The following is a 24,930-nucleotide window of genomic DNA, read 5'->3' as shown; positions in this document are numbered from 1 at the left end:
AGACCTGCTGAGTTTTTCCAGCTATTTTTGTTTTTGTTTCAGATTTCCAGCATCCACAGTATTTTGCTTTTAACTTGTCAAAGTAATCGAGTTGAATAACTCATTGCACAGCCCGGCATAGCAACATCGCAAATAAGCTCCTTTGTTATTATATCACCAGCTCTGTTTAAGTGGAAAGATTTAAACACCAGAAGATGTCAACCTTCACCCACGCAAAAAGCATTATTGCTGTTTATGTAATATATAGAATTAATATACGTTTGTAACATAATTCTCTTGTTGCTATAAGAGGTACTAAATTGTATAAAAGAAAACGAGTTGACATCTCTGTTAAATAATGATGAGGAATCAGCTCTGACGGCAATTTCTAGGCTTATGTTTCCACGTAGAGATCACAGGGGTTTAATTACCCCTGAAAGTGTTAAGACAGTCTTTCTGCACTGTTCTAAATGCATTACCTAGCCTGTTTGTTTTTAAAATTCTCATCTTGGTCTCATTGGCACCGCTTCCATTTCTGAGTCAGAATGGCTTTAGCACATGAGGATAAAATCTAGGTCGACTCCTCAATGCAGCATGAAGTGCAGCCTCATCAGAGGTGCCATCTTGAGATGAGCGGCCGGATTTTTGCAGAGATGGGCTGACTCTGGAGGCCTTATAAAAATGGCAGGCGGGACCTGATTCCTGTCCTCATTGCTGGCGCCAGAAGCTTTTGCTAGTGCGGGATAAGGGTGTGGGTAGTGAGCCTGCACACTGCACTCATGACCTGGTTCTGCTGCAGGGGTAGGCATCCCAAAACCCCACCCTCCCACTGGCAATTTTTTGTGGAGCCAGCCAGCCAGCTTCTCATGGTTCACAGCTCCTCAGGTGAATTGTGAGTCACAGTCTGGATATGGGAACCTTTAGAAAAGTATGTTTGACAGGTGATTCCTCCATGCCCCCTCCATATCCACTCACCCAGTATACACTATGTACAGAACCAATGACCATATAATAATGACAAGTCTTGAAATGCTCATGAAAAAAAAATCACCCATTCAGAAATCTGCTTTGAAAAAAAAAAAGCTGCTTCCTTTTACAAACTTATGAAAGTTTTAGTCAGGGACTGCCATTCAGTTTCAGTAACAGAAGTTTTAACCCACTGCACCCCTCTTAATCCTGTCCAAATAAACATGTTGACATTGAAAAACATACCAAAAACAAATAATTTACTTTAACCTCAAAATATGCTAATCAATCAAAGCTCTAACATGCCACTTCATGCCTGTGTAAACAGGCCCCTGCTGAGCTAATCCATTAGTGACACTGGAGCTCAGCCATGCATTCATAATGAGGCCATCTAGAGAAATAGATGTCCATCCATCTGTTCCTGTTGAGGCAGTTGTCAGACGGCCTCATTGTGATTGATTGGTTGGGCTCCAAGGCCCCAGTGGATTAGTTCAGCAGGGTCTGTTTATACAGGCTGAAGTGGAATGTTAGCTTTGATTGACTGATATCTTTATGAGGTTATAATACGTTATTCTTTCTTTGAACTATTTTTTCAATGTCCGCATGTGTATTTGGACAAAATTAAAAGGTGTGAAGTGAGGTAAAGCTGTGGTTATTAAAACTATGAATGGCAGTGTCCGATTGACACATTTAAGGTGGTAAGAAGCAGCAGTTTTTATTGAAAGCAGATTTCTGAATGGGTGTTTTTTAACGAACATTTCAAGACTTGCTATTGTTATTATGTGGCTCTTTGTTCTGTACATAGTGCATATTGGGTGAGTGGGCATGGAGGTCACATAGGGCATGGAGTAGAAAGGAGGTGGCATGGGGAGTGGGTGGGGGATGAGGGGTGAGGGTTAGAGAGCCTAAGCCTTTAATATAACTGGGACAAAGTCCCAGAGAACTGAGGTGGGCCTTCTAACCAGACTGTCTCACCTGTCTCCATGGCTGCATCCAAACAGCTTCTGGGGTCAGCCAACCTGACTTGAACCCACCCCCATCTCCCCAGAGCAAAAAATACCGTGTGCAGGGGCCACTTATACGGAGAAGGCTCTGCCAAGTTGGGAAATTTCCCGGATCAAGCTTCCCATATTGTTGGCAAAAACCCGGCCTGACGTGTTAGACCAAGGCCTCCTTTAGGTGACATAAAGGTCCCATGGCATTGTTAAAAGATGAACAGGGAGTTTTTCTGGTAACATTTCTTCTCGAGCAATACTGCCAAAGCAAACTAACTGGTTAGTAATCCCATTGTTGTTTGTTGGACCTGCTGTGCTTCATTTCCCCACATAGCAACAGTGGCTGCACTGATTTATAAAAGATGAACCCGTGACAATAAACCAAAATTGTAATGTTGTAGGTGTTTGTATTTTCCAATTTAGAGCCAAAGCCAAAACCTATGAAGGCAAACGGATATATTCAGTCAGACTTATACTCTTCAGTTATGGTACACACTTTCTCCTTAATTTCTTACATGCTAAAGCCACTGTACCTTCATCATAGCGTAGCCTGGCTTCACTCCCAGGATCTGCATTAGGGACACCGTGGTAGAGCCCCTCCCCCACAAAGTCTGTGTAGAACATCATGAACGTCATGAGGGCCATCCAGCTGTAGAACTCGGCCACAACCAACTGACGGATCACCTTGGGAATGCGACAGTACAGGTGGTAGAGTTTGGGGATCAAAGTGCAACAGTTCTTCAGTACTAGAAGATAGTGCCTCGCGCGCCAAAGCATACTCGTGGAGCAACAACAGTACCTTGCCAGAGGCTTAATGACTTCCTTTGGTGAGATGTCGACAAGTCCATCCATATTACTACAGTTTTCCTCAGATACAAAGAAGGTAGCGAGAACACACACAATAAATATGGCAGCCAGAAGTGTGAAGAGACAATCTTCCTGCTCACCAAGGTAACTGGACAGAAAGGTCCTTTTCCAGTCAACTGCTGTCAAGAGGTAGCCAATGCAACCCCCGAGGCTGATCATGAAGGAATACATGGAGAAAGCTTGCCTGCAATCTTCAGCATCATGGAACAAGTCAGACAGCAAGGCCTCGAGGGGAGTGAAACAGACTTGGCCACAGAAGTCCAACATGCAGATCCCAATGATAAGAAAGATCACATCGACCGGGTAGTCTTTCAGGTTGAAGAAAGTGGCCATCTTGCTGGCATGAGGAATGACAAAAAGACTCAGGAGGACTCCAAGGCAGAGCGCCCAAATGAAGGGACGACGGCGGCCATATCGACTTGTCCAGTGGTCACTTGCTGAACCGATCATCGGAACAAATACAAGTCCTAGGACCGGCCCAATGCCTGTGGAGACAAAGTAAAATCGAAAACGACATCCCACACACAATGTGGCCAAAACAATTTGCCATAAATGGACAAATTTTAAAAAATACATTTTAACGGCAATTTCTCCTTCAGAATGGTAAACTTACATTTAAGTAACTACTCAATTACACATTGAGAGATCAAATGTTGGGCCACAACTAAGAGGTAGAACCCTGAAAATTGTAGCAATCCTCATTTTCACTCACTTATATTTTATTTGGAAGGGCAGCCTTAGTAGCTATTTCAGACAGAAGCCTGCTCATGGAGGGCTTATAGGGTCCTATTAGATCTTAATTAGCATCCATGTAGGCTCCAACAGATATGTCGTATGGTCAAACCTCCAGGACACATCGGCAGTTGCCAATTACTAGAGGTGAAAAGGCTGATTGTAGCTACTTTAATGCAACATTGGTTGAGACTAGTTAATAAAGCATAGAACAGGAATCTAACCAGTGAGCTGCCCTGCAATATTTGATTAGATTTGATTAGAATGAAAGAATGGGGACTAGGTATATGGAGTGCTTAGTAAATCTGGCTCCAGTATTCAAACAGATTTGATTCACATTGTCCAAATTACCTTAAATCAATTTGAAGACTGGACAATTAAGTGGTGGCAAATTAACTGTAACACAGGTAAATGTGAGGTGCTGCACCTTTGGTAGGAATAATAGAAACATCGCTTGCAAATAAAGAAACTGATTGGGGTAGAACAGCAAGAGATCTAGGAATACATATGAACAAATTATTAAAAGCAGCATCACAGGTCTGCAAAGCAATTAAAAATAATTAAAACGGAACACTAGGATTTAGTAAAGCTAAGTAAAACGCTGGTCAGGCTGCACTTAGAGTACTGTACACAGCTCTTTGGAAAAGCACATAGATGCACCGGAGAAAGTACAAAAAGACTTGCACTGATCCCATCAGAACTGAGAGGTTAAAGCCATATCAGTCAAGATTTATAATAAGTAAATACGACGGGAAAGCCAGTGGATAAATCAAGGTGGGAACTCAAACTCTGATGTCCAGACTGTGAGCCCAATAAGTGGTTCACCAAGGAAAAATATTGGGCTGTAACTTCCTCGGAGTGGCAACTGGTGTCGGATTACCCATTCCGTGCCCAATTAAGTTTATTCTGTGCCTGTCTCCTCCGACCTTCCAACTCAGGAGATCCAGGCAGCCCAGTTGTCCCCGAGGCCCAGTGTCGCAGTCTGACAGAGTCGGATTGAAGAAGGACATGACCCCCCCATCCCCACCCTCTTTTTTTTTTACAGGGCTAGCTGCTGTAAAGCAGGTAAGTTAAAGATCGTACTGAGATTGACAGGTCACGGAGAAGGTAAGTGTCTAAAGTAAGTGGATAGGATTGGGGGGGGGCAGAGGAGATCAGTGGGGAGAAATCAGAGCTCGGAGTGGGGGGTGGATATTGAAGGTCGGGGGTGGGTTGGGAGGGTGTCCCCTGGGGGATCAGGGGTGTGGGAGGAGGAAGAGAAGGGTGGGGAGGGTTGGTCTGGGTCTTCACAGTAGTTAAAAGAGGGTTTAATTCTTCTAACTGTGTGTAACACAGTCGGAACCATCTGATGTTTGTGATTTAAAATCGCATTTTTGGATGGTTCTCAGCGCAGGGCAGTTGCCCAGGGGAAGTTTGCACTCTTCTGGGCCATTGCTGTGCAGAACTGAGAAGTTTCCAGATGGATTCCCCAGCACCTCTTTGGGGTACCCCCCATACCGCTCCCCCCTCCCCCCCACCACCACCACCACCACCCCCCCAAATCCGACACCGGGGAACTCCGAAGTTACAGCCCATTGATTCTCAACTGGGCAACAACTGAGGCTCAGTCCCAAATAGGCCACAGCACTCTCATTGTTAACCAAATCTTTAATACTAGACATCAATGCATTTTACTGAAAATAGGAAATTCACTCTTGCACAATACGTGTAAGTGCTTAGTCTAACACCGGTGTTACACAGGAGAACCTTCGGGAATATGATATTTAACACCTTACCTGACAACTAAACCCCAAGACAACATCCTGTTGCCTAGCAACAAACAAAAGCACTTCTAATAGTAGTTTGGTCTACCAGAATAATTTACAGTAGCTCTATTTAAAGAAATGGTTAAAAACGGACTGCAATTCTGTGCAACATAGTTTAATTTATGGGGTAGGAGGCAGGCTTTAATATCCATAAGAGTGCTTTGAAATAAGCACAATCTGACCATTGTTTGCAGGGGTCACATACTGTATATTTGGACTGGGAGGCCTCCAAGTTCAGCTCTGATCAGATTACCACTCTCTTATCACAGACGTCCCTCAATTACATCTGAAGGGGCCTCATTTGAAGAGATACCATTTCTTTTGGACATTGAAATGATATCACGCTTCAGTATCTGAATAATCTCAGTTTTAAAGCCTGAAAGGCAGGTTTGAATTGGAAGCTGCACTTTACACTGGGGACAAAAGATTCAGAAAAAAAGGGGACAGCAAAGGGGGAGCTTGCTTGCTGGTTGACACTGTCATTTCCTTCGCTATCCTCTGAACTGAAGCTTCACCATAAGGGACTTCACAGGGTATTTCTGCGCTCCAGTTTGACTGTGACCGGATTCCAGACAACAGTCACTCAATTATCTTGCACGTCCACACAAATTTACAGAGCTTTTAAGCAGCTCTCATTTCCTATTTGGAAGCACAATCAATGACTAATATAAAAATGAAATTCCAGACATTTTTCAGAGGGACAAAAGTAGAGGTGGCGGTGGGGGTGGTGGGGGGGGGGAGAGAGATTTTTCTTTTAGTTTTGAAAAAATATCGAAACAGATGTTGACATGTGATAGCTGTAGGATTTAACCAGCCATCATTTCCTGACTTCAACAATCAGCGTAATTACACCCTTTGCAATAGATTTAGTTAGAACATGTTCTATATTTAAAAGTCAGGAGGAAGAAAAAAGACCTGGGCCACACAACAGCAGCTGAACAGAAAATCGCCACATCACACTTCCAGAGAGAAGCACCGAACTCCCAGCCGCACAAACCGGAACACAGACTCACAGGGGGATGTTTTCAAGGATGCTTCACTCTCTGTGTCCAGTATCTCTCAAGTTGAAGGCCATTTCTACAGCTTCAGTTACTTAAGTGCTGAAAGGGAAAACATTTTACAGGGCTACTGGAAAATAGCAGTTGAGTGGGCTTAATTGGATAGCTCCACCAAAATGCTGGAACAGGCACAATGGGCTGAATGGCCTCCCTCTGTGCTGTATCATTCACTGATTCTATGAACTAGATAACATCAGGAGCTCATTTATACCTCAAGCCTCATATTTTCTCAATAACTGAACTCTTAAGAACACACTTACTCACACAAACACGCTCACACGCACACAAAAGGGCACTTCGTATTTTGGACAGAAACTGCTCGCCCAAGTGGCCATTATCCATGCATAACCTTTTGACACCTGGTGTTGGCAGTGCACAGCTGAGTCAAATACGGTCCTCCTATGGTATCTGCACACATGCACGACGATCCTGGAGGGTGCACTGTGTAGTGATCATTGTCATTCACCAGTTAGGACGTTACATGAAGAATGCTCACTTTGGTACAGGGCTAGACAGTGTCAGGTCTCCACAGGACAGACAAGAGCCAGAGCTCTGAGGGAAGTGAAGAAACTTGTTAACATTACAATAACTTTCATCTTCTAAACAATTCTCTCTCTCTCCATCCCTCCTTCCCTTAACATTGTGGTAACATTTCCAGTAATAAGTTATTTCCCTTTAATACTGTGGAAGGAAAGCATTTGTAAATGGCATCTTGTTTAATCATCAATTGTGAAGTATTACACACTATTTTTCCTTCCCTCTGGGATTTTCTCCCACAAGTTAACCATCAGCCCCGGCTCGAACCTACTCGATCAAAGCTGAAATATTACCTGTAGTCACACGTGGGTGGAATGTGGGTGCAGCTAATTGTTGGCACTTAGTAACAATTTTAGTGCAATGTTAGGTGATAAAACAGCTTCATAAACACAGATATTAAAGAAGAGAATTGTGAAGGTGCATAGATCTAAAAATCTGTATCTTTGCCTTAGGGCCAGGATTTCAAGGTGTGCGTATTCTTAAAGGCTAGTAGGAAAGGTTTCCAACCACTCCCGACAATCTCAATGTTACTTCATTTAGTTGCACTAATAGGTAATATTGGACTTAGCTCACACACTTTGATACAGTGCGATAGACTCTATATTCTGTCATGCTGCTCCCACCAATATCTCATGTGCAGCCATCACCACAACCCCCAGGTGTTACAGCCCAAGTTGGATAAAGCAGCAGCTTCACTGCTGGACATTCTGATACTGTTCAGGTGGTTATAGGATGAACTATTCACACACCCACCTAATGATGTCATTGTACTCACAAGCTTCCAAAACCTTCAACAAGCCTCCTAAACGAATGTGGCCCCAAGCCTTGGAATTCCTTCACAAACTTCTCCCTCCTCCAACACGCTGCTTAAAATCTACCTCTTTGGCCAAGCTTTTGGTCACTTTCTGTTTCGCCTCAGCTGTGTTTTCCCATGTGATAGCAAAGAACTACAGGCACTGTACTGTAAACCCCCTTAGTGCTAATGTGTAAAGGTGGCACCTGATGTCGCACAACCTCATGTGGACTATGGTCCTCATTCATGCCTCAGTTGGCTGATGTCAGCAGGGACAGAGGCTGGAGTATTGCAATTGTCCCAAGTGTCTCTAAGCTTAGGGGGGGTGGTCAGCTAGGGATCATGCCCCAAGTTGCTTTGTGGCTGGGGATGCTCGGTAGGGCTGGATCAACTGAGATGGCCTATATGTGGCTAACAGCAAGATGATAAAAAACCTAGGTTTTCTGATTAGTGTTAGTCTAATGCTGCATTTAGCACTTGAGGAAAATGGGTTAACGACAATTGTTGAAAATATACTGTTGGGAGTGCCCTGGCAACATTCTTTAACCTCATTCATGAAGGAAGCCCACTTTGTTCAAGGGGCAGGAAGGAAGGGTAATAGGTACACATGGAACTGTGGATGTGCAAGCATTAGCGTCTGCAGGGGAGGGAGGAAGTGAAAAAAGGTCAGTAATAAAAGAAATCTTATAAAACACAGCTGCACAAGGAGCGTGCATAGTGCAATTGTACTTACCCAAAACCATAGTCATATATTTCTCCTGCACCCCAGCTTCCAGCAGCAGTGGGGGAACAAAGGTAATTCCAGCTGCCACACAGATTTCCAGGCCACATGTCAGTGAGTTCAGCAGCAACAACTGGGACCTTCGTTTGTGGAAAAACATATTGGATTGGGGTTTCTCCATCGTGACTCTACGTTCTCTAATTCCGCACTCTGTCTCTGACGAGATCTAGAATTCTTTCACCCCACTTGACAAATGTTCTGCAGCTTTCGCAGTTTCTAACACCACAAATGTGGAGAGTTCTTCTCAACATTGCTCTTATGTGAAACTGTTCCATGTTCAAGCACCGAGAATCCAGAATTGGTCATTGCCAAGTTGCCGACATAAGCCGACCATGTTTCTAGCGAAAAAGACGTTTATTTCCCCCAAGCTCAAGGTAGAGAAAGCATTAATGGCAGCAACTCTGGAAAAAAGTGAAGAGAAAGACACTTTCACTTAAAAGATTCATCAGTATCTTTCTTCAGTTAATCATCATATCTCCCTGCAGTAGCTCATTTAGATTGCAGATCAATGAAAAACACAAGTTTAACATTCTTAATCTATATTTATTTGTAAGTGCTGAGGCAAATTGCAAACTGCAGCTGAGAATGTAAATCAACCTTAAGGAAACAAATGAAATTTAGACCTTGGTGATCTTAAACAAAAGCTGGAAACGCTGAGCAGGCCAGTTAGCCTCCTGGAGGCCACAGGAATCGGAATGGGGATGTGGGCTCCGATAAAGATCCACACCAGAAATGTCAAGCCATCTCTCCACAAATGCGGCCTGACCAGCTGAGACTGGCCACATCATCTTCAGCTTTTGTTTCATTCAGAATATTTGGCAATCAACGTTGCCAAAACCATCTTTCATGCCTTTGTAACCTCTAGACTTGACTAGACCAAAGCCCACCTGACCAGCCTCCCATCTTCCAACGTCCACAACTTGCCTGTATTCACAACTTGCACCAAGTCCCATTCACCTATTAATCTGGTGCTCGCTGATGTACATTGGCCCTTGTCTAGCAATGCCTCAAGTTCCAAGTTTTCAACCTGGTTTTAAAATTTCTCCATGGCCTTGGCCACCTCTATCTCTGCAACCAGCCCCAGCTCTACAGCCCTTCAAGGTCTCTGTGCTCTTCCAATTCTTGCCTCTTGCACATCCCGATTTCAAACCTTCCACTATTGGCAAATGTGCCTTCAGCTTCCTAGCCCCTAAGCTTTGGAATTCCTGCCCCATCAATGACAGAACTACCTGCTTGATTGGCACCCCATCCACAAAATTCACTCCCTCCACCCCCGACGCACAGTGGCAGCAGCGTGTGTACCATCTACAAGATGCACTGCAGCAACTCACCAAGGCTCCTTCAACAGCACCTTCCAAGCCCACGACCACTACCATCTAGAAGGCCAGGGGCAACAGAGACACAGGAACACCACCGCCTGGAAGTTCCCCTCCAAGCCACGCACCATCCAGACTTGGAAATATGTCGCCGTTCCTTCACTGTCGCTGGGTCAAAATCCTGCAGCTCCCTTCCTAACAGCACTGTGGGTGTACCTGCACCACATGGACTGCAGCGGTTCATGAAGGCAGCTCACCACCACCTTCTCAAGGGCAATTAGGGATGGGCAATAAATGCCAGCCTAGCCAGCCATGTCCACATACCATAAATGAACTTTAAGAGGCTTCTAAACCTCTGACCAGGTTTTTGGTTTCTTGTCCTGTAATCTCTTCATGTGGCTCAGTGTCAACTTTAGTTTGATAATCTCTAAAGTGCCTTGGGACGTTGTACAATATTGAAGTACTATATAATTGCAGGTTGTTGTATAGAAGAAGCATTTCACAGAATATGATTAAACTTCCCTGATGTGAAAATTCATCAATCCCACGAGTCCTGCAGAGATCAACACGCAAAGGGAGAGGCCAAAGATTGAGCTATATTACTGTAGCGCCAATTCTCCCACGCACACTCGCTTCCATTTCAAACTCTCTCTGTGAGTGCTGCATTGGTGAATTTACCATCAGTGCACTGATAAGTAGACTGAAAAATACTCTGACCAACACTGCCCCCTTAACGCATGGTCCTGCCAAATTAACCCACATTGTGTCTGACTTGGAACGAAAAGAGCAAAATACTAATTTTAACTTTGATTTCAGAGGAATTTCTAACCGGTTTTTATCCACACAACTAAATGAGCAAGCAAGAAACTTTTATATATTTTTTAAACTTTCCCAGAATATTAATGTTTCCATCTTGTCTAATACACAAGCTCCTCATTGCCTTCACTCTATTTTATAACATATAAGCTTTTAAAACTCAAGGTCCTAACCACTACTTGCTGATTTCATTTTGCTGTAGTTTGAAGACAAGATCGTAAGAATGAGGAGGAGCAGGCCATTCAGCCCCTTGAGCCTGTTCTGCCATTCGTTAAGATCATGGCTGATCTGATTACGGCCTCAACTCCACTTTCCTGTTGTCACCACCCCCCCACCACCCCACAACCCTTGACTCCCTTGTTGATCAAAAATCTATCTCAGCCTTGAATATATTTAATGACCCAGTCTCCACTGCTCTCTGGGGAAGAGAATTCCACAGATTAACAATGCTCCAAGAGAAAAAAAATCTCCACATCTCCATCTTAAGGGGGGGGGGGGGGGGGGCGGGCGGTGGGGTGGGCCTCTAATTTTTAAATTGTGCCCCCTAGTTCTAGGCTCCCCCACACTCTTGTCTCAGGCTCCAACTGTTGGTCCCGCATTTGGACATTGAACAACCTAGGTGAAGAGCCAATTTAAAGAAAACAAATACTTATCATTTCACAAAAGGAAAACTCAGCTGCTACTGGCAGGTTCCGTCCTTGCTATTGCAGGACCTTCACATAAGCAATGGAGCCCTGTTGTGTTGGAGCACGCTAGTTATTCACACATCACTGCAAAGACCCGAGTTCTCGGTTGAACATGTGCTAACTAAAAATATTTTATAGCGTCTTTTATACAATGTAACATAGTCTCTTGGAATAGGTTTCAAGTAAACCCTCAGGGATCCAACTATCCCCAATAAACCATGCATGAATTACTGCTCACTCATCAGATACACCACATAAAACACCCGCTCAACGCATCAAAAGCCTACTGTACATAACTGTGTGGCTTTGAACATGTAACATGAGGAAGGCTGAGTCAATCTCAGAATAGATGGCACTAGCATATTGTGCTGGGGTTAGGAATTATCAATGCAAGCAGTAAAATACCAATAACTGCGGCTTGGCTCTCTAGCTTATTCTCTGCCTTTCACCCTTGCATTTTGCATCACTTGCATCTTCTGCTTTTCATTGTGGCATATTGTGCACAGAACTGTTGTGCAACTAGGCTCAACTTCACTCAGTCATAACTGTCAGTGCCAATGACCAATTTCTCATGTAAGGTTAGGAAACCATACTTCAGAGTATAGAGAGACTATTGGCATGACAAGGGGGCCCATTCTGATAAGCTGGAACTGCGGTACTCTTATTAGTCACAGGTCTTTCAGTTTGATCATTGTATATTTTCACCAGCTCTAAGCTTTTCAGAGGAGGAGGATTACACATGATAAAGAGCAGATAAGGGTTAAAATTCTGGAACTTCCTAACAGTACTGTGGATGTGTCAACACCACGTGGACTGCAGCGGTTCAAGAAGGCAGCTCACCGCCACCTTCTCAAGGGACATTTAGAGATGAGTAATAGGGGCCAGTCTTGTCAGCAACACTCACATCCGCTGGACAAATAAAAGAGACTGTGGGAGCAGGGAAAGAAAAAAATTGGGAATTGCAAAAAGGGAGGAAAGGCAGGAATAAAAACACTATGATCACAGTTTTTATATAAAATAAGCATGTCATGAACGGGTAACACTATAATCTTGAAACTCTCATTTTAGACTCTTATAGCCTATCATTTTAAAATGTGGAGAAACAGGTTTTTTTTTTTACTCAAAATGGGATCATGAGCGCCTGGGATGAATTTCACTGGACTGGGTTCTCCGGCTGGGTACATCTGTTAATATTATCATCAGCAACTTCTATAATCTGTCAGGATTGTGAAAGGGGCACCTAAAGCAAATATATGAAGCTTTCTACTGATTAGGCAGTCCTGTTTTTCAAGGATGAAAACCTTGGCTCATTGTGGACTAATATTCTTTCCAGCTTAATAAAGCAGAGGCTGATGTCTCCAAAGAATGTCCAGGCACGTACAAGGTCTGCAAAAATCACACAATGTTATTGTCTGTACAATGCAAAATGAGAGGGGTAGGGGGGTTGCTGGGGAATGAAGCTGTTGCATCTCCAAATCACGTGAATGTATATTTGAAGACCTATATGCCTCTTTTCTTGTGATGGTGCATTGGGATGGCACTTCCAAGCGTTGTTTTGCTTTCAAACAATTCACATAGAATTTACAGCACAGAAACAGGCTATTCAGCCCAAATGGCATTTGCCAGGGTTTGTGCTAAACACAAGCCTTTTCCCACCCACTTCATCTCACGCTATCGGCACATCCTTCTCTTCCCTTCTCCCTCATTCAGCTACCTCTTTAAATACACCTAAACTGTTTGCCATGTTGGAGCAAGTTTCACATTCTAACTGCTCTCTGGGTAAAGAAGATACCTCCTGAAATCATTCCATATTTTCTCTTTTTGGATGGCATCCTTAAATCCCACGGCTCACATCGCGCTGAAATTGGTATCGCGAGATGCACGGTCCTGCTATCCTTTAACAAAACACATAATCAATTCCGAATTAAAGCAAACAACCCCCAACCCCCAACTCATTTTGGTCTGGGTCGGGGGTCTTGGTCGAGGACTTGGGTTGAGGGTCCGAAATGGAGGTTGGGTGTTGAGGACTGGCCCAGGGTCTGGGGGGTAGCCCGTTTTACTTTGTAGGGCCAAATTTTGTGGGTAAGCTGTTGTGATTTGTGGTTGGGGTGGGGGCTCTTGTCTGGCAACTGGAACGAGAAAGCACAGTTCTCTCAGATCAAAGGTTCGAAATTATCCTGGAGTGGATACAGCAAGGCATCAACGTAATGCTCCAAACAATCTGCAAAACTATAAATTCTACAGGCACATGTTCTGACAGGGCAACAGCTGGAGTATTTTTTCTTAAAATATGGAACCATTCAATAAGAAGGATCTTGTGATAGATCATATCAATGGTATTTTTCCACAGCAACTTTTATTTATTACCATCAGTGTTATTCGGAGGTCAGATCTGAAGTATTACAGAATTCCATGGGCCTCATGTACAGTGCACAAATTGAAGCCAATCCCCAAGAAACTGCCGAGGAATGTGGGAGCTTTCCAAGATTGAGAGTCATTTTTGTTAAGGAACTTGCAAGGAGGGGGATACTGTAAAGATAAAAGCTAGAAAGATTAAAAAAAAGGTAAAACTGGAGGTGATAACAGAACTGGATCAAGAACTCTTCAGGCCTCAGGCAAAAAGACAGACTGCCAAATCGCAAGCAAAGCCCCCAGATCCTTCACGCTCGGGTAGTACTGGTTTTATGAATCTGTGTTCCATCCTAATGTGCACTTGCCACTCGGATCATGGTTTCATAAAGTCCGTGCTCCTGAGCATGAAGGATCTGAATTGATATCACTCAGTAACTCTCCAAACCAATCCGATGTCTAACCTGAGGGCCGCTCGCAGCTAAGTGTCTAACAGCAGGGATGGGTTAGCTGGGTAAAGACCAAGGTCACTGGTGTCAGCCATGGCTCAGTTGGTAGCACTCTTACCTCTGAGTCAGAAGGTTGTGGGTTCAAGTCCCACTCCAAGGCTTGCGCATGAAAATGAAGGCTGATACTCCGGTGCAGTACTGAGGGATGCTGCACTGTTGGAGGTGCTGTCTTTCAGATGAGACATTAAACACAGGCTTCATTCACCCCTCAAAATATCACTGATGGTAATAAATAAAAGTTGCTGTGGAAAAATACCATTGATATGATCTACCACAAGATCCTTCTTATTAAATGGTTCCATATTTTGAAAAAAAATACTCCAGCTGTTGCCCTGTCAGAACATGTGCCTGCAGAATTTATAGTTTTGCAGACTGTTTGGAGCATTACGTTGATGCCTTGCTGTATCCTGTCCAGGATAATGTCAAACCCTTGAGCTGAGAAACTCTTGGTTGCAAAATATCCCATGGCACTGTTTTGTAGAGCAAGGAAGCTATCCTGTGTGCCCTGGCCAATACTTATCCCTCAATGAACATCACAAAAAACAGATTATCTGGTCACTATCACTGTACACAAATTGGCTGCTCATTTCTTACATCATTTTATGGCTAAACTTTAAAAGTCCATCGTTGACTGTAAAGTGCTTTGAGATTTCCTGTGGTCATGAAAGGTGCCATATAAATGCAAGTCTTTTTTCTTTTATTGGAGTCATATCCCCGCAAATGTTACAATGCACTTAGCGGGGTGGAGGGGTGGGGGTTGGGGGTTGGCTGAGGGGCGGGGGGGGGGAACTAAACACTGGCCAGGGAATATATTGAATTTTATAGCTAATGATATTAGATCCAGGATGGTGTTATAACCACAGCCGGTGCAAATTGCTGCCCAAAGCAAATCCCAGAGAGAAACTTGGCTTACAGGACACACCCTTTTTTATTGTTTTCTGAAAACAAGATGATGATGTACTGAAGTCAGCAGTCACACTGTTGGGATGTTAAAAATGAAGTAAAAGTTCTATTAACAAAAATAAAAGAAAACTTAAGTGCACAAGGTTACAGTTGCATAATTAAGGTTAGTCTTACAGGCAGTCCCTCCAAAAAGACTCTTCACTTGGTCAGACCCACAAATAAATAACGTCCAGGCAACATGTTTATACATGTTTAACAATAAGAAATCTAGTATATCACGCAAGGTAAACTGCTGGGGCTTCAATAAAGACATTCCTGTAACTCGCTTCCACTCTGCTGTGGAAACCAAACTTCAGAATAAAACTGTTTGTTGCAGCCAAGACTTTTCTGGTTTGAGTAGAGGGCTGGTTCAAATGGCATCTTCTCCCAGCCCAGAGCTAACATCTCCCAACTCAACAGTTCCAATAGCTCCAACTGCTCATCTCACAGCTCAAAGTGCAGCTCCAGCTAAAGCTATCCCCCAGCTATTCCAAGCTCCCCAAAGTAACTCTAAAAAGACTACTTACTTACTTCCTCCTTTCATCTCTGGTCCTGTTGTTCTCACACCTCTTTGAAACCCAGACCCTTCCAAATAAAAGATCTTTCATGTTTCCATCTTGTCTTTGCTTTTGGGCCAATAAAATATATCCCCACTTCTTGCTTACCCGTGGAACTCCTGCAAGATGCAAAGATGTTTCTTGACACGTCTTGACTCCCCTTTGGTATCCAAACAAACTCTCAACTTATCTAAAAATGCAAATGTTAGATCTAACTTATTTACTTGTACCTCAAACTAACACATCCATCCTTTTCATGTTCTGGAGTTCCCCAGGCAAACTGGCTCCTTTTAATCTCTAACACAAAAATGGAAACAGAAATACATGGAAAAACTCAGCAGGTCTGGCAGCATCGGCGGAGAAGAGCACAAAACTGTTGAAGGGTCATGAGGATTCGAAATGTCAACTGTACTCTTCTCCGCCAATGCTGCCGAACCTGCTGAGTTTTTCCAAGTATTTCTGTTTCTGTTTTTGTTTTGGATTTCCAACATCCGCAATTCTTTGCTTTTATCCTTTTAATCTCTGCTCAGTTTAATTAAATCGGACACAAACAAACACACACACTCACAAACACACACCCTTTTCCACAGAATTACACAATATTCCCAAAAATATTAAAAAAAACAATGTTTCTCACAATGATAAGCAAAGATTAGGATAATTTTGAAAAAGTATGGTGTTAATGCTTTAAAGAATGGTGGAAAATTTGAGCTGGTTTACAGAGAAAGGATGGTCACCACAGCGAAAGAGCAGCAGAAAGATGACACCCAGCTCAGGAGGATAACAGCTGAAACCCAAACTTTCACTGACATTGGAGACTACCTTGGGGTCGGATTCTCAAAATGGGGTTAGGAATCTGACACCTGGATGGGCGGGTCCCAACCCCATGTCACCTCTGCACCTTTCATGCAATGCTATTTTGAAATGTAAATGCCCCCGTTGGACAGGAGGCTAGCTCAGCACCCAACGAGAGGCACCAAGTGTCCTCTGGAGGCAAAAGTTGCCTACAGAGTACCAGCGGCGAAGGCAGATGGCAGTAATGACAGGGCCTGCCCTTACCATTGCCAAATAGAGCACGCAGCTCCCTGGAGGGTCAGTGTTAAGACAAAGGAAAATGGTCATTCAGGTAAAATAAAGGTAACGCGCTCCAACTCAGTGTAAGGTGCTTCACGAACTGACACTTCATTATCTATTAAAAACAAACACCCCACAATGACAAAAACAAAAAACTGCGGATGCTGGAAATCCAAAACAAAAACAGAATTACCTGGAAAAACTCAGCAGGTCTGGCAGCATCGGCGGAGAAGAAAAGAGTTGACGTTTCGAGTCCTCATGACCCTTCAACAGAACCATTCTGTTGAAGGGTCATGAGGACTCGAAACGTCAACCTTTTCTTCTCCGCCGATGCTGCCAGACCTGCTGAGTTTTTCCAGGTAACCCCACAATGACAGTTGGGCATGAACATGCACCAGACAGAGAGCGTTTGCCAAAATCACCATTGAAAATCCTGCCCTCTTTCTCCCTGGCTGGTTAACAAACTCCTCATAGTGCTTAATGGGACATTAATTAGAGGTGAGCAGGTTCCCTGCTTCCCCCCAACCCCCCACCGCACCGTAGCCCTTCATTTCAAAATCACAACCTTCACCCCTCGGGGGTGTGCCCAGAGACAACTTCCGGGAAGGTGATTTTCCAACTGAGCGCCCGGTCCCGATCCCGATCCCGATCCCGGCCCCGCTGACTACTGAAAATCCAGCCCTTGCTCTGATTGGATGAGCGACTGCCAGATCCTCAGCTGAACCACTAGATGGGGCACTCGGCCCCAGGCAATAGGACTGTCCAGCTCAGAAGCTTCAAATCACCATAAAGGATTCAACCCTTAATTCAACCCAGGTTCAAGGTTGCCCACTTAACTGCAGTGGCCAGAGGCAGCGGCAAGACTAAACAAGGGTTTAGAATTCAATTCCGTCTGTGGTTCTACAAAAGACAAAATAATAAAAGCAAGGTAAAACTCTAAAGAGATAAAACATTCCAATGATGTCCTTCTTCCCACACAGATTATTCATTTGTGTATAGGCTGCGAATCTGTGGATCTCTGTGACCCACCTGTCCTCCCCTTAGACATTTTCTTTGCAATCACTTAATAACCAGCCTCCAATCCTTTGAAAATGTTACCCCAAAACATCTCCAACCTTCAGTCGAACCTCACTCCCAGTTGGAATAAGCACAGCACCAATACAGGCCATTTCAGCTGGTCAGATCTGCATGTGTTCATCTCCTTGTGAACCATCTACTCTAACGTTGCGCTTCTGCTCACTCCCCACGCACTTTACTATTCCTCTTTTCCAAGCAATGATTTAATTTCCATTTGAATTAATTCAGGAACCCTACTTCAGCAGTGGTATTTGAGGTGGAGAATTCCACATTCACGAAACCAACCTTTTGAGTCAAGTATTTTCTTTTCTAATTAACTTCCTCTTTAATCTTTCCCCATCCAGCAAGTGTTGGGTAACCTGTTCTTATTAAAGCTTTTAATGATTTCTGGTTTAGTCAACCGCTGTCCGTGATGAATCACCTTCTTCAAAAATGAACTGAACGCGTCTGTGTCTCACTCCCAAACAGTGTAACAGGTGTGGGAATGTGTTACTGAGTGGAACAATCAAACCTGGGGAAGTTTGCAGTATGAGAAATTATTAACCAGCCTTTTAACATCCCCTTTTTGTAAAGACATGTTTTAAAAAGTTGCAAAGTGCAAAACATACTCACATGTATAGATAACGCAAAAATATTATATACACTGTAAACTGTTTCCACCACCACACCCCACCGCCCCCCACCCCCACCCGACCCCCACTTATTTTTAATAGCCTCTGGTTGCTGGGTCCAGATCCTGGAACTCCCTCCCTAACAGCACTGTGGGTGTACCTACACCACAGGGGCTGCAGTGGTTCAAGAAGGCAGCTCACCACCACCTTCTCAAGGGGCAATTAGGGATGGGCAACAAATGCTGGCCCAGCCAGCGAAGCCCACATCCCCCAAATGAATTTTTAAAAATAGGTTCAGTTTAATTTTAAATGAGACACAACAGCTCCTCATTTTATTACTGACTCAGTTAACGAGATACAGGGGGTCTGTGAGGAAAGAACTTTTTTTTTAAAAACACAGCGAGTGCTAATGGCCTGGAACTCGCTGCCTATGGAAGTGCAGAGGATCAATAACTTCAAAGGGAAATCGGATGGGCACTTGAGAAAAATAAAGCTGCCAGGCTGCAGGGACAGAGCAGGGGAATGGGGCCGGCTGGATTGCTCTATAGGAAGCTGGCATGGACTCGATGGGCAGAAAGGCCTCCCTCTGTGCCGTAATGACTTGATGACTGTATTCCTATCTGAACTCTTTATTCAAATGCCACCTGGCAATTGTCCCCTTCAACCATTGGGCGCCAATGCTGGGTTGGGTCGTATGATTCTGTGGTCACTGACAGCTTACGTGTATTTCGTGCAAGTGAATATTCATCGCGTGTGAACCTAGGACAATGGGCAGGCTATCTGACTGTGGAAGGCTCTGCAGATGTTTCCTTCCAGAACAGAACCACATGCACTTGGACTGATGTCTTCCCTTCCCCCCCTACATCAAGCCGGGGGGGGGTGTGATGTTTATTGTAAAGTTCGACCCAATAATCCATTCTTACACCTGTCCTACTGCTTGTGAGTGATATACATACATTCTAAAACAGGGGCCATTAATATTCCAATACAGTGCAGAGAGGACGAATGCCAGACAAATGCTTGAAAGTACCAAAAACAAGTTCCTATATTCACACCCTGAATTTCACATGAATTCCCAATCCTGGCCATCTCAACTTGTTGGAAATTAGAGGGTGAAGGTCAGATTCTGTTTTTTTAAACTTCCTTTTAAAACCCCCCTTCACTACTCCTCTCCTGAGGGGTTTGAAAGTTTGCTTCAGTAAAATCCATATGGTTCTGGTCTCCCTCTGTGGTCAGTATTCATTTGTGTGATTAGGTGCTGAGTAGTGAAGTGAGCTCGTGTCCCCAGACATACCTTTGACTTTTTAAAAAATTTATTCATGGGATGCGAGTGTCGCTGGCAAGGCCAGCGATTGTTGCCCATCCCTAATTGCCCTTGAGCTATGTGGCTTGCGGGGGCAAGTTAAGAGTCAACCATAGTGCTGTGGGTCTGGAGTCACATGTAGGCCATTCTGGGTAAACATAGTAGATTTCCCTAAAAGCCATTAGAGAACTGAGTACTGAAGAGTGATATTGGACTCAAAACATTAACTCTATTTCTCTCTCCACACATGCTGCCAAAGCTATTGAGATTTTCCAGCATTTTCTGTTTTTATTACATTAATGAACCAGATAGGCTTTTTACAACAATCACAGTTTACATAGTCACTATTGCTGAGGCTAGCTTTAAATTCCAGATTTATTAATTGAATTTAAATTCCACCAGCTACTATGGCAGGATTTAAACCCATATCCCCAAACCAAAGTCTCTGGATTACTAGTCCAGTGACATTACCACTGCACCATCATCTCTTCTTCCCATTGGTCTGTAGGCCAGGGTGCCCGCTGGGGCACATTCCAGGTTTGGACTGCGATGAAGTATCGCTAGGTTATCCAACCACAAGGGAGTCACTCCTGAATTTCATGCTGCCCTCCTCTGTGTGCACTCCCAAGGAAGCGACATTGCTGTAATGGGGAACCGGAACCATGTCTGCTCTCCCATCAGTTTTCCTAATCTTTGCACCAGGCATCGTACTCTGACAGTACAGCGGAGAGAGAAAGGGGTGAGCAATAATCTGGAGTCAGCCAAGTTCCGTTGTACTCATCCTTGGGCACATCCAGTCACAAGGAGCATGAGCTGGATTCCACTATTCTGCCAAGATCATAGGATCATAATCGCACGGAAAGGGGCTTCTTGGCCCACCATGTCTGTGCTATCTTTGAAACAGCTATCCAATTAGTCCCACCCCCTTGCTCTTTCCCTATAGCTCCGCAATATTTTCTTTTTCAAATACTTATCCAATCCTTTTGGAAAGTTATTGTTGGAGCTGCTTCCACCATCATTTCAGGCATTGCATTAGAGGTCATAGAGACTTGCTGCATTTGAAAATTCTCCTCAACTCTCCTCCTTTTGGCAATTATCTTAAATCTGTGTCCTCTGGTAATTGACCCTCCTACCAGTAACAGTTTCTCTTTACTTATTCTTATCAAAACACTTCATAACTTTGAATGTGTGTATTAAATCTCTCCTTAACCTTCTTGAATCTAAGGGGAACAACCCGAGTTGCTCTAGTTTCCCCAGAACTAGGTCTCTCATCGCTGATATCATTTTAGTACAACAGAGGTCGGCGTATAAGTTGACCTTTGAAGCCTCGAAAAATGCCTCCAAAAAAATGGGGGTTGACTTATACGACGAGTATAAAAGTGAGTCGCTGGCCATCATTTCGAAATTCATGGGTGTCCGATGTAAAGAGTGGGCATGTCTTAAACTCCCGTGCATCTTTGCAACACAGCCCGTATTGCCTGCTTGATCTCTTGGGCCCAGTTATAAGCTACAGGTAAGTAACCATGCCTCTGTGCGGTTAAAAACTGAAGCTGACTTTTCAGGCAGGTATGGTATGTCATGGCTGAAGGTGGGGGCAACAACTCATATGCCAAATATCTGCAAAAACATGATTCTTTGGGCCAGGAAAACGGGGTCATCTTATATGCCAGTCAAACTATGCGCCACAAAGCCTTGACATCCTTACTTAAGATGTGGTGCCTAGAATTGCATTTGAGGCCTAACTAGAGCTTTTATAAAGCTTTAAAGAAACAATGTTGAAAGGAATTATAAACTACCAAATGCCCACACACAAAAAAGGTATTCCTTTTACCCCCCTCTGGCGACACTAAGCCGCTCATTCTGAAGTTCAATACTCACTGCTCTGGAAGACAAGGGATTTCTTTCCTTTAGTCCCACTGCCTGGAAGGTGCTGCACTCAGTACCCAGTACAGTCTGCACTCAAAGTGGTCATTGTTCACATGTCAAAGCCAAATGTTAATTCCCTTAAAAACAAGGCTGACACATTCACTTGCCGGCGACCACTGAGACTGTAAACCACAAACACGTGGTGAATGCTTTAGGGACGACATCACCCAGCTGCTGAGAGCGCCTCATCATGATCATTATCAACAAGTTACTGCAGCGAAACAAAAGCATGAACCAGATGATGCAATTCTCCACCCTCACCCCACTCCCTCGTGGTGTGTTAGACGGTTCTTATAATTTCATTGTAATCTTCAATCTGATCTAAACTCACTCCCCAATGTCCCAGTGAACAGGATACACAATGACTTTACAGATCACTGTAGCTCACTGCAATTACTCCATCTCACATTAGGGACAATACAGAAATGTTCTCTCTTGGGGAGGAGATGGTGGGAGGAGGAGGAGGAGGATGGGGAGAAGAAAGAATAACAAATTTGCATTAATATATAGTGCCTTTCACAATATCAGGGCTTCCAAAAGCATTTTACAGCCAATTAAGTACTTTCTTGAATTGTAGTCATTGTTGTAAAGGTAGAAATGTGATAAGTAATTTTCACAAAGCTAGGTCCCACAAACAGCAATCAGATAAACAATCTGATTTTTGTAAAACTGAAGTTCATTAAAGGGTAAAAACATTGGGCAGGGCACTGGGAAGAATTCCCCTGACCTTCTTCAAAAAAGGCCATGGGAGATGTTTAATGTCTCATCCAAAAGGTGCCACCTCCTCCCACAGCACTGAGCTGACGTGGCTGTCCGGACTATGGCTTCAAGTCTCTTGTGTAGCACTTGAGCCCACAATTTCCAGACTACCTTTGAGCCAAGGTGGTGATAAATCTAGGATGCGACACTGCATCGAAAAAAGGTGAGATCTATTCTATATTCATCAGGGGATAACTTTTCCCATGTGGTCCTGTGGTGCAGTCCCTATCTCTTGAGCCAGAAGTTGCAGGTTCAAGTCCCACTCCAGGACTTGAAGGCCAAGGAAGGTGCATTTATAACACAGCATAATAAATCCTTCCAACGTTCACCAGTGCCAAGTGGGAACAGTGGGAGAGATTCCTGGTCAGCCATATCAGAGCCTGCACCATCACTATCCATAACTCAAGGCTAAAACATATAAATATACAAACTAGGAGCAAGAGTAGGCCACTTGGACCCTCAAGCCTGTTCCGCCCCACTATTCAACAAGGTCATGGGTGATCTGACTCCAACCTCAACTCCACATTCACACCTACCCCTGATAACCTTTCACCCCCTTGCTTACCAAGAATCTATCCATCCCTGCCTTAAAACTATACAAAGAACTCTCTGCCTCAAAAGGTGGTGGAAGTCGGGTTCCAAAGGCTTGCTAACCCCTCAGAGAAAATCTCTCCTCATCTTGGTCTTAAATGGGCAACCCCTTATTTTTAAACAGTGACCCCTAGTTCTAGATTCTCCCACACAAGAGGAAATATCTTTTTCACATTCACCCTGTCAAGGCCCCTCAGGATCTTACACGTTTCATGCACGTAAAAGTATATGTCACTACAAACATTTGGGGGAGCGGGGTGGTCAGTTGGCCGGACTGCTGGTGTAGATCAGAGTGGTGCCAACAGCATGGGGTTCATTCCATGTTCTGGCTGGGGTGGTTTCAGGACCTGCCTCCTCAGCCTACCTATGACGGAGGTCACAGCGCTGTGGGTCGGCCTGCCTTTGGGCAGAGAACTGAAGAAGAATTTTTCCTAGTAATTAAAAGGCTTTTATGTACAATTGAAATAAAAACCTCGTGATGCCCCAAGCCAGGCAGGTAATGCACTCCATGCACAGATTTTCATCTAAAATCTTACTTGCATAACATTTTCTTTCCCCTCCAGGAGTCTAGTTTCAAGTCATTAGTTCCTTTATTTTACAAAATTACTCAATCAATCAAATCAGATTTGCTGCCATTCAAAACAACCCAAGTTTTGAGAGCTCAGCTTAATAGGAATGAACTCACAGTATAAAGGGAAGCCATTAAAAATGGAACTAAAACTTCAAAAGGAAGGGAGTGATTAAGAGTAAACCCACAACACCACTTAAAACGAAACTTTGGTAGTTGGGTAATAGCATGAGACACAACTTAGCGAATTGAAGACTCGTGATAAAAAGTTCTAAAGAGTGGTCAATATGCAGAACGGAACTTGAGGCAAAAAATCCAGACACTGGCTGGATGGCGTGGATGAGTGACACAGAGCTGGAGGCTCTTTCCAGCTGAGCTCAAATGGGTCAACTGACCTTCTTGGTCAACGTCCATTTTGTAAAAGAAAGGGCCGCATGAATCAACAGCACTCTGCTTTTTACATTGTTTCTCAAGCTTCCATTTACACTTCAACAAAGGATCTTGGCAAGATAACATTCTTGAGATTGATGCAAGTGGAGATAGAAATTATCGACTGAATTATGAAACCACAATGCATTCAGAATCAAAATACATCAGATTATGCAAGTCAGTCACACTCCATGAAATCCCTAGGATTAGCAAAGTTCTGCTGTTCTCATTATCTTGCCAGTTTTCCACCAGCCTGGAGCTCATATTTCCAGAAATCTGATTTTACCGAGAAGATCCAGTTATTGTTGCAGTTATTATTACCACTTTTATGAGTATTGGGATCAGCAACAAATCCTGAAAGATTGCTCATACATGTACAAAAATTTAGGAGAAAGGTTGAAGGGAAGAAAGGAAATTTGGATGGAAGGACTTACATTTATTTAACACCTTTCACAACATCGCAAAGCAATTCACAGGTAATGAAGAACCTTTTGAAACGTTATTACTGTCGTGATATAGGAAAGTGTAGCAGCCAAATTGAACATTGCAGGGTCCCACAAATAGCAATTAATTAAATGGCCAGATAAGCTATGTTAGTGATGCTGGCCAGAACACCAGGGAGAACTCCCCTGCTTTTATTCAAAAAGTGCGAGAGAATCTAGCACATCCACCCAGAAGGCAGTCAGGGCTTTGGTTCAAAGTCTCATCTGAAAGTCACCACCTCCAACAGTGTAGCACTCCCTTGGTACTGCGTGTTAATAGTTAACAGGCTCAAGTTTCTAGAGTGCAGCTCGAACCTAAGGCCTTCTGATGCCGAGGCAAGCGTGCTACTAAATCCAAGATGGACACCTTAATAACCTGGATCAAGGCATAAACATATTTTTCCTGCACTTCCTTAGAATTG

The 24,930-nt window shown here is 43.8% G+C and overlaps 1 protein-coding gene across 9 annotated transcripts in view; it reads right to left on the bottom strand.

Annotated features, from left to right (window-relative positions):
* The window catches only part of slc45a3 (solute carrier family 45 member 3), a 132,746-nt gene that overhangs the window by 14,924 nt on the left and 92,892 nt on the right, over positions 1 to 24,930 (bottom strand). For 5 of the 9 annotated variants that reach the window (XM_041195005.1, XM_041195001.1, XM_041195006.1 and 2 more), the window contains 2 exons: positions 8,466 to 8,914; positions 2,474 to 3,292 (listed from right to left, as the gene is read on the bottom strand). In XM_041195005.1, the coding sequence (XP_041050939.1) occupies positions 2,474 to 3,292; positions 8,466 to 8,634 (988 nt within the window). In that variant the 5' untranslated portion in view covers positions 8,635 to 8,914. Of the gene's footprint in view, positions 1 to 2,473; positions 3,293 to 8,465; positions 8,915 to 15,658; positions 15,679 to 17,860; positions 17,973 to 21,631; positions 21,652 to 24,930 lie in introns of those variants that run through there. The other 4 variants (XM_041195007.1, XM_041195004.1, XM_041195003.1 and 1 more) reach the window with 4 other exon arrangements.

This window comes from Carcharodon carcharias, chromosome 9, assembly GCF_017639515.1.
Source record: "Carcharodon carcharias isolate sCarCar2 chromosome 9, sCarCar2.pri, whole genome shotgun sequence".
In the NCBI taxonomy this organism is placed as follows: Eukaryota; Metazoa; Chordata; class Chondrichthyes; order Lamniformes; family Lamnidae; genus Carcharodon; species Carcharodon carcharias.
This window is presented reverse-complemented; position numbering and strand designations above follow the sequence as displayed.